The 10,429-nt window shown below is 54.1% G+C and overlaps 1 protein-coding gene across 1 annotated transcript; it reads left to right on the top strand.

Moving 5' to 3' along the window:
* Positions 1-1,174: 1,174 nt before the first annotated feature.
* ALKAL2 (ALK and LTK ligand 2) lies at positions 1,175-5,060 on the top strand. The gene is made up of 4 exons (XM_062210110.1): positions 1,175-1,433; positions 2,479-2,532; positions 2,617-2,697; positions 4,996-5,060. The coding sequence occupies exons 1-4, from the start codon at positions 1,175-1,177 to the stop codon at positions 5,058-5,060; spliced, it is 459 nt and encodes a 152-aa protein (XP_062066094.1).
* The last annotated feature ends 5,369 nt before the right edge of the window (positions 5,061-10,429 follow it).

The following is a 10,429-nucleotide window of genomic DNA, read 5'->3' as shown; positions in this document are numbered from 1 at the left end:
CCCCCCGCAGGGCCTCCGCGGGCGCTCGCGCGGCCTGGGGGCGCAGGGTCCCCCAGTGGGTCGCCTCCCGTCTCCGGAGCTTAAGGTCTGGGTTCGGAGAGAACCGACGAGTTCCCGGCAAAGGCGCTACTCGCGCCCCTGTCACTAGGGACGGCGCGGAGCCGGACGCAGGGGGCCGGGCGCGGGGCGGGGCGGAGAGGAAGGAGCGGGGACCGGGAAGTGGGGGACGGGGCGGGGGCGGGGGTCTGACGAATCCGCGCGCCGGTGCGGGCGCTCCAGCGGCTTCTAATTAAAGCCGGCCCGGAGCCCTCGGGGACCCGCCTGACGCTGGCGGGCGCCAGGATAAGAAGCGCCCCGAGCTCGGCTGCGGGTCTCGGCGCCGGCGCACCCAGGACCGCCGGTCCGCCTCTGAGCGACGACTCCCGCATCCCGCGTGCCGGGCGCGCTGGGCATGGAGTAGCGGGGTGCGCGGGCTCGGGGCGCACGGACTCCGGGTGCACGGGCTCGGAGCACAGGCACACGCTCGAGGACACCGAGGCTCCCGGCGCGGGCGCAGGTAACGCAGCTCGGTGCTGAGCACAGGTGGCCCGGCGGGCGGCGCGGGGCAGGGGCCCGGCGGCGGAGCGCGGGTTTCGCGCTGGGATCTCGGTGAGGCTGGGACCCCGAGGCCGACAGGACCGCCTCACAAAGGCGAGGAGGGCCTGGGCCCGGCGCGCCGCGCTACGGTGGGGCGGGGCGGGGGTCTCCCGCCGCGGCGTTTCCAAAGGTTCGGGAAAGTTGTGCGGTGCTGCCCCCGCGGCTCACTGGTCCACCCTGCGGTGCAGAGGGAAGTTCGGGACCTCCGGGCGCGCCCGGGACCTTCGCATCAGCCGCTGTCGCTCGCTCCGGGTGGGACCTGGGACGGGTCCTCGCGGAGAGCGCCTCCGACCACGACCAGCAGTCCCAGGCCTCCGCGGGGGTGCGCGGCTCCGGGAGTGAGGGGGCCCTGGGAGCCGAGGGTGTGGGTCCCCAAGGGTCTAGGGATGCGGGGTCCCCTCTGCCGCAGCCCGGCGGGTCCGCCCGCTCCCGCCTTTGCTCCCCGCCAGCTGACCGCCCTCCCTGCCCCCGTCCCTTCTTCTCCCAGCGAGCGGAGCTCCGAGAGCGCGCGGAATCCGCCCGCCGCGCCCGAGCTGCGATGCGCGGGCCCGGGCGCCCCCTCCTCCTGGGGCTGCTGCTCGTGCTGGGGGCGGCAGGGCCCGGCCAGGGGGCCGCGGAGCCCCGGGAGGCCGCGGACAGGCAGACGCTGCTGCGCCTCATGGTGGAGATCGTCCAGGAACTCAGGAAATACCACTCCGGGGACCCGAAGAGGCTGCGGATCCTCGGCGCGCAGGACGACGCCCTGCGCCCCGGGGAGGCCGCGGACTACGGCGCCGACCCGGAGGAGCAGAGAGTGGGTGAGGGTCCGGGCTGGGTGTGGACCCGAAGGGCTGGGAGGGGGCGAGGGTCCCGCGGTGTGGGCCGAGGGCACTGCCCCAGTGTCTACCTGCCATGTCAGAGACCACGCAAGATTTGCATTTGCTTGGAGACAAAATTGTCGTTGAGAAACACATTTTTTAAAGAAAAATCTATTTTGAGCTCTTTTATTTAAGAAGGAATTTTTGTTTTACGAGAAAGCAAAGGGCAGAAACAGGAGGCCAGTGCGAGGCGCTAGGCTGCTTCCAGGGCCTGGAGCTGCTGCCTGGGTCTGCTGTGTGGCTCTCCCCACGCAGAACTTTGGCAGCTCCGAGGGGAGTGCCAGGAAGGCCTTCAGGAGACCCCACCTGGCCAGGGGGAGGCAGGGTGTCGGTGTCCCTCTGGTAGGGAATCGTAGTGAGGTCTCCAGCCCAGTGCAGAGGGTGGCTGTGAAAAGCAAAAGCCAGCCTGAGAGCACAAAGGGCTCTGTGCCATAGGGAGGACGCTGTTCCCAGAGGTCTTTCTCTAGAACTTCCTTCCTTGGAAGCCAGAGTAATGTCTGCCTCCATTCATGTGTATGGGAGTTACCAACAGGTGGTTTTAAAGGCATTTAATCTTTTTTTCTAGAAAACTTTTTTTTTTAAATTTGAAGGATCAAGTTTTCTTTCCAGACTGAAATATTGTGGGATTTGAATCCCAAACTCTTCAAAATCAAACTTTCTACAAGTGATTTACTTAAAGAAATAATAAAAAGCTTTCTTACTTAAAAAACTATAACCTTATGGCCTCTACCCCCCCCCCCCCCCCCCCAGTGCATACACTGCTAACGTGGGGCGCTGTGGGCAATGATGCTGCATGAAGAAAACCGTGCCCCTGCCAGGAGCCTTTCCTGGTGCTGTCTAACAAGCAAGGTGCTCCGGTCTGCTTGCTACTTGCAGCAAAACAGGGCTAATGCAGCTTCCAATCATTTTCCTCAACACTCAGCTAAGATTGCATTTTCTAAATGCTTCATTCAGGCGCTATAATGATTTCTTTCCCCTCACACAGAAATTGTTCCTAGAGATCTCAGGATGAAAGACAAGTTTTTAAAACACCTCACAGGTGAGTTCTTGCTCTTCCCTCCCTCTCCCCAGACCCTCTGCAGCCTCTGTGTCCTCACCGGCTGTTTCTTCTTCCCTGTTCCAGGTCCTCTTTATTTTAGCCCAAAGTGCAGCAAACACTTCCACAGACTGTATCACAACACCAGAGACTGCACAGTCCCTGCATGTAAGTGACCAGGCTGGATGCTTCACAGATGCAGTGCCCACAGCCCTCCCCTGCTTCTCCTCCCCTTGCATGAGTAGGGCCCCTGCCCCCGAGACTCCCACTTGCTCTGATGTAGAGTGAGGGCCAGGACGACCAGACCACTGGAGGAGGTATTCAGTTCCACCTCAGCTAATGCCAAGCTGAAAATCATTTACATAATTTACTGGAATTAATCAACCCTTGGAATGGGCTGGACTGCTCCTCAGTTGACACTGCTCGTTTTGTGGATTTTCCAATGCTGCCTGTGTTTCCAGCCACTCCACCGTGACGATGAAGACAGGTAAGAAGGAGCTGATAAAAGGACTGTTGCCCAAGGCTGTGGCCCGAGTACAGAGGACAGAACCACCTGGAGTGCTCCAGACACATGCCTTGACCAGAGGCTGCACTCTTCCAGTAGCTATAGCCTCATCACCCAGGAATGCTGTTGCTTTCTAGCTGCCTCACTGCTGTGTGCCTTTCTCTCCCACTGGTGTCTTTTCATTCTCTTCATACTTCCAGTTGTTTTTCTATAACAAAACATATTTTCCCGCAAAAGTGGATTGTTCGGCTCTTCACGAAACCATTACTTTTTTTTTTTTTTTTTTGATTGGGACTGCAACTTTCATTTCATGTGAAGCTCACAGAAGAAAAACCAGGCAGATCCAGGACGAATCTGCTAAGGGCTTCAGAGACTGCCCTAAAACCAGCATGCTACATGTGCCTGTTCTGCCTGTCCAGGGGCAGGAAAAGGGGGAGAAAGCAAGGAAGCAACTGAGAAAAACAAAGGAGAGGAGCAAGAAAAAAGCCAATTTGCATAAAGGACAGGTTTTTTCCCTTGGTTCAGCCAGTAAAGTTACTTATTAATAATCATCATTTTCAGAGCTAGGCACATCCCCAAACACCTATCAGGGGTCTCGGACAGCTCCATGTGGTATCACAGCCCCTTTCAGTCAAAGTTGCAGCACAGGCAAGGGGCACACGGGTCCTACACTGGGGAAGAGTGCTAGGCTCACCTGGCTGGCTCACTGGCTGGTGCACTGGCTGGCGCACTGGCTCCTGAGCTGCAGTAGCACCCTGCTCAGCACATGCTGTTCCCACAGTGCTGTGACTTGTTACTTCCCAGGCACTGTGTTCAGCCCCTTTCCCTCGCTGTGTGCTGCTGCTCCTGACACAGACTTGTCTGAGAAGCGTGCACCTGCTCCCCAGGGCCAGAGAATCCTGTCGTTATTGCGGCTCAGATGTGTTCATATTCTGTGTTATATACTGTCTTAGCATAACAGGATTTTAGATTCTAAATTGGAAAGTGACCTTCAGGTCATTGAAACGAACTTAAGCAGTTTGGGCCACCAGGCCGTGTCACGGTCACCAGGTGCCCTGGCTCAGGGCAACTCGGCTTTGGAGCCAAGAGCTGGCAGGTCTGGGTGCTGAGATGAGTGGCTTCTGAATGTCACTCCCACCTCTTTAGCCCACGGGGCCTGGAGAGCTGAAGCTGGCAACTTCCATGCTGCTCCAAACTGTGGAAGAGAAAATACCCGAGAGCCTGAAATGAGGACCCCCAGAGCCTTCATGCTCAGCGTGGGGGCTTCTTGGCCCCTCACACACCCGAGTTAGAAAATCTGCGTCCTGGTGAACTTCCGGGGTTTTCTATGCAGCACAGGGTGTGGAGGCAGAGCCAGGGGCATCTGCAGAGTGGGTCAGTAGCTGGCCCTGAGTCCCTGCTGTCCACGCCAGCCAGCCCGCCAGCCCTGGACCACGCTGTGGAATCTGGGAGCCGCGCTGCAGCGAGTGCTGTCGCCAGGCCCGGGTGGCTCGGCCGCAGCTGTTCGATGAGGCAACCCCCGCGCCGAAGCCCTGCGCGCTCGTCCTCAGGGTTAGGCAGCCTCGCTCGGACTCCCAGCTGCGGGCGAAGCTCGCCTGGCTGTGCTGGGAAGCAGGCGCTGTGGGCGCGCGTCCTCTCGGGTCCGGAACGCGGCGCCCAGAGCCGGGCCGCGCCGCCTCGCTCCTGAAGGGAGCGGCAGGGAGAACGGAGACTCGAGCAGCCCGCCGGCCGCTGAGAACTCGGCGGCCGCCCGGCCCGGCCCGCGATCCGCTTCCGCCTTCGGATGCGAAGTCCGCGGGGCACAGAGTGTCGGACCCCAAGCTTAGCGCCGCTGATGGCGGAGGACGGCCCGCACGGCTTCCAAGGAGCTCAGACAGCTAAAGGAACAGTGGCCTGGACGCTGAAGCGCGGCCACAGCGTGCGGCGCGGTCTCTGACGGCGCTGTGGTCTTTTCCTTGCAGACTACAAGCGATGCGCCCGGCTTCTCACCCGCCTGGCCGTCAGTCCCCTGTGCACCGAGGGATGAGGTAAGCTCCCCGGGCTGGGCTTCCACGTGGGGCCGGAGACGCTCGGGCACTTAGAGATGCGCATTCCCGGGCTGTGGTAGCCTTTCTTGGAGTAAACAGTGGGCGCTACACAAAGCCTCAGACTAGTTATCGGCCATAAGCACCTCGCGCCCCCTGCTGGCCAGTTCTGTAGAACTCCAGGGGCTTCAGAGCGGACGGTGCAGAAAGCAGGCTTCCTGCTTGAACTCCTGCCCCGCGCTCCGGGCCTCTCAGGCTTCACCCACACAGACGAGGACAGGTGCTCTTGGACCTGCCACGGGGCTGCACCTGACAGCCAGCGCAAGCACAGGTATCCCAAGTCGAAACGCATTTCCTGCCCCTGACCCAGAGTGTCAGCTGTGTGCCCTGGTGGCCTGGAAAAAGATGGAACTTTCAAGTCCGAATTGTGGTTCCTGCTGACTTCCTAGTGCTTGGAGCCACCAGGAAGCAGGGTGGGTACAGGGCTGTCTGTACGGGGCTGACCACGGCTATGAAGAGTCCCCTCCATAACCTGTCTCTACAGGTCTGACCTGGAGTCTGCCATTACGCCCATAATCTTAGAACTGCCCTCTTTAAGTGCTTCTATCCTAACACCTAGTGGTCAACATACATGTAATGAACGAGTCCATGAAACAAGAGTTCTGCTCGACCTCCAGCGGCTGCTGTGTGACACGCAGTCAGCACATGGATGACACAAATGACACAGGATTCAGTACTTTAGACAGCAGGACATCCTGTGTCCTGTGAGTGGCCACTGCCCACAAGTGAGACATGCCGGCTGCCCGCCAGTGCTTCTCTCACCTTGAAAACATTAATAATTAGGAGACACTATGTCTAGTTCATGCCACACAGGAGTACTTAGGCTGCAGCAGAGGGTGCCTGGACCAGCTTTGTAACCAGAATGGGTTATGTGAGGCCAGTGCCACCCACCACACCCAGCAACCCAGTCCTCCCTATCAGAAGCAAGTTCTTCTAACAAAGAGGAAGGACATGGGCATGAAGCGGCAGGTGATGGAGGACTGCACAGCGCGCTGGCACCTGTACCGGCAGGAGGAAGGCCGCAGCCTTGAATGCAGCCCTGGCTGGGCAAGGCCGCCTCCCCTCACTGCAGTGCTCTCCAGCTTCTCACCCACGGCCCTGGTGGCAGTTGTTTCTTTTTAAAGTGGTAAATGGATTATATTCTTGTTGGTCTCCTTCGGGGATGTGCTAGAGGAGCTGGGAACAGCATCAAGTGTTGCCTTAGAGCAAAGCCGCCACCCCAGGGAAGAGCCTTCCACGTCCTTGGGAAGGTTTCCGTTTCCTTACACGTGAGGACAGCTGGGCACCTGCTGACGAGGACACCCTTCGTCCTCACGCGCCTGTCTCTGCCAGTCAGACAGGCTGCCTCCCCAGCAGCTCCCAGGACACAGGGCTTGCAGCTAAAGAGCTCAGCCAATTCGGTGGAGCTGGTGCTCTGCCCCCACATTGATCTGTGTGGATATGTCCCTTTGTCACTTCCCCATCCTGGACCCCAAAGCAGACTCGACGGGTGGTGGAGTGGGGAGCAGCTGTTCCCTCACCTCTTCAGTTGTGCCAAATGTAACTGGGTTCGTTTTGGACCAAAACTAGGTAAAGCGTAAAGCACTGATATTCCATTTTTTAATTCTTTAAAGATCAAGTTCTTCTAACTCCCCCAATTTTAAACCACAGTAGCAAACTTCTGACTGGCAAGTCTCCAGTGCAGGCACAGTCTGGGTGTCTCTGCCCTGCAGAGGCTCAGGACGCCAGTCAGTGCTGGGAGAGCTCGTGTGCCCACGCTGTACTTCCTTTGTGGCACACCTGGAGAGCAGCCTCCTCTTCTTGAAGGCTGAGAGCCTAGAAAAGGCACTGAGAAGCTCCACAGATGTAACCTCCTGGCCAAGGGCCACCTCCTCAGTCCAGAAAGCCACAAGCACCACTCTGCACTTAGAGAATTGTGGGGTGAAAAGCCCGAGCTCTGGAAGATTTACCAAAAAATAAGAATCTGGTGTAGTCTAACAACTTTGAAGTTTATCATTCTCTTAAAAACAGAGAATAAGTAGTATTCCAGTGCCTTAGATGTCCTAAAGAATGCTAGAAGCAAGAGTATTTAATTATGGTTAAGTACTTTGCTAACTCGAGGTATAAGGCCATCCAGCTATTTCCCAGAATTGCCACAAATTGTGAATCCTACTGGACTGGCTTCTGAGGGTTCTCACAGCCCACACTGACTAAGCACTGTCCCCTGGACTTCCATAAGCACTCACGTGTTTGACTGCTGGGAGAGTCACAGCGAACAAAGTTATTTTCCAAAATAAAGACCACTTTTTGGAGCATAGAGAAATCTACAAACACATTGAGATTTCTTAAGTTTACAAACGTTATTGCTCTACGATTACAGGTTTTCTAGACATAATGAAGTGTGCAGCTGTAACCAGATGCTTTATTTCGGCAGCGAGCAGAGCTGTGAGGGAAACACCAAGACCAGAGAAGTGCCTTGGACAGCAACAGAGAAGCGGAGCTGTCTTTGTGAACAAGAGATTTATTTTTGCAGACAGACCCCATCCAAACTCCCCGAGTTCTGTGTGCTGCTGACCCCAGGTAGAGGTTCATGTTTCACAGGGCACCACATCTGTCACTGAACCCTGCTGTTTGTTACAGAACCAGAGAATGCCCCACGTGGATTTGTGTTGTACAGTAACATCAGACTGCATTTTCCTATTAGGTGAAACCACAAAGATTATTTCTTTAGAAACATAGGCAGAATTTCAAACTATATTTTCATATAGCATATACTATGATTTGATATTTTTATTACTTTTTCAATTAAACTCCCAGAGTATTATTTGGTATTGCATGAAAAATTAAAAAAAAAAAAAAAAAAAAACAACAACTCTAGTTGTGTTGTGGAGACAGTGGAGTGTAAATCTGTGAATATATCAGGATAATTCCCTTTGTCCTCTGTATAACAGATGTAATATAGTATGCCAGCTATTGTGCAATATGTAAATACTGTAAATAAAGACATAATAAATGAAGTGTTTGTTATAAGGGATGATCTCCAGCCTTTGTTGTATAGAGTGGTCTTCAAGGTGACTACCTGTGTGACAAGTTCATCCTTGGACATTCTTGATTTACAAATCCACCAAGGGATCATTCACTGGCAAATGTCACAGAACCTAAAAGGCATAAATTAATGAAGCTCAAAGACTAAGAATTCCTGTTAGGGACAATTATATGATTTTTAAATTGTAGATGCTCCTATGTGCTAGTGACATAATTTCATAAGGCAGTCTCTGACTTCATAGCAAGTATTCCAAGTAAGGCAAAATCCATTATGTCCTGTGACTGTTAAAATGAAAACATTAAAGAGCCTGAAGACTTCTAAGCAGTCCCAGGTTTTAACAGGTAGGTAGATTTTAAACAAATTTCATGGGATCCAACTTAAAAAAGATGGATTGAATTCAGTAAAGCAAAGACATCCCCGGTGCATACAATCCCTTGTCAACAGTGGCAGCTGGCAGACAGAGCCTTGCAATGAGTCTGAGGGTCTGTAAGACCCAAATGCAAAGGTTAAGGAAAACGAAACTCTGGAACAGAAGAGTAAGAAATCTCTCCACCTTGGCGCTGACATAAACAAGTTGAACGATGAGGAGAGTGTAACCGAAGTGCTCCTGTTAGCCCCTTTCTAACCACAGCTAATGATGTGACATTCCTACACCTCAACACTCCCAGCCTGAACCTGTGAGCTCTTCTGCTCCTCAGTTCCACTGGCAGCCGCGCACGCTGTCAGCAGAGCTCTCCTGTGACGACCTCACCATTTCTGCACGGGAATGGGGTGGGAAGCACCTTATTCTCATCTGGGCTGAGCTCAGCCCCGAGGCAGAAGTCCAGGACTGAAGGCTCCTCCCAGCCACATGGGGCCTCTCTGGAGGAGGCCAGGCAGGGAAGCCCCTCATCCCCCTCGCCTCCTTATTCTAGTGGGTGATGACCCACTCGGCCCTTGGTTGAGGAATGATTTTTTTTTGACTAAAGGTTCCCCCAGGATGTGAGGTCCTACCTGTGAACACAGGGTCAAGATGGGGGCGAGAAGCTGGCACATGGCACAGCGCCAAAGTGGCTGCTCAGGACACCGGATCCCATACCTGAGTGCCGGAGTCCTGGTTCTGCTTCCAATCCCAGCTTCTTGTTCATGCACAACCTGGGAGGCAGCAGGCGATGGTTCAGGTACATGGGTCCCTGCCACCCATGAGGAAGACCTGGACTGAATTCCTGGCTACTGGCTTTGGCCCTGCCCAGCCTTGGCTGTGGCAGACATTTGGGAGTGAACAGCAGATGAAGAACTCTGCCATCTTTCTCTCTGCCTTTCTAATAAAGTGAAAATAAAAACTTAAAAAAAAAAAAAAAATGGTGGGGGGAGCTAACGGCACCTACCGGGCTCTGCAATGGCTGATAAGGCAAGGACAATGATGGCTGCAGGGACCTGAGCCCTGACCTCAACATAACTGTGGCAGCAAGCTGATCTCCATCTTCTGGTTCCTAACACCCAAGACAAATACACACACATCACAGCACATGTGACAGGAAAGGCCTACACTTGCAGATCTTTCCTCACGTAGCCACGGAAAAGCAGACACCAGATCCATATCTCAGTTGTATTTTTGTAACTCTCCAGTTTATTTTGAAAACAATTTTTTTCTGGCATACAACCATGTAAGTTAAGAATTAGTTATCTGAAGGACAGAAATGATCTATATTTGTTATAAACTTATTAAAAGCTAACAAAGAAATACTTACTAACATGCCAATACTTAAACACACCAACACAATTGAACTTTTTTAGATCATTTCCCTGCCTAAACCAATTTGCGTTTGGCATCTGGGTGATGTGGGTAAAACACAGAGTTATTCAACTGACCACAAAGGAAGACAGCATTCACGCATCCTTCTTCTGGATGCAATTACATTTCAGAGATAAAGTGGCTCAAGTGGGAGGAAATAAGCTGAGCCCCTCAAGAAATAAACAAAAATCAGCAAGTGTGAAAGGTGCCGATTCCATAAACTTTTCTCTTTCCTGTCTCCCAGTAGACAAGAGTGCACTCTGGGTATGTGAAGTAAAACTTCTTGTAGGGCAGCTCCACAAAGGGGTGCGGGGTGAGGAGAGGGCCCCAGGAGGGCGGAGTGCACCTTCCCGCACTTCCCTCAGAGTCACTGCCTCCACGTCACACTGCCTTGGATGCTGACCTGGGGCTCTGAGTCCTGTTTCGCTGTTGCATTTGTTCTACTCTGTTCTGTGGTGTTTGTTCCCCTGTTTTTGTAATTGGGGCAGAGAGGAAGGCTCAACTAGTCTAAG

This window comes from Lepus europaeus, chromosome 13 (genome assembly GCF_033115175.1).
Source record: "Lepus europaeus isolate LE1 chromosome 13, mLepTim1.pri, whole genome shotgun sequence".
Lineage (NCBI taxonomy): Eukaryota > Metazoa > Chordata > Mammalia > Lagomorpha > Leporidae > Lepus > Lepus europaeus.
The sequence above is the reverse complement of the archived record's forward strand: the minus strand, read 5'-3'. Positions and strand labels throughout refer to the sequence as shown.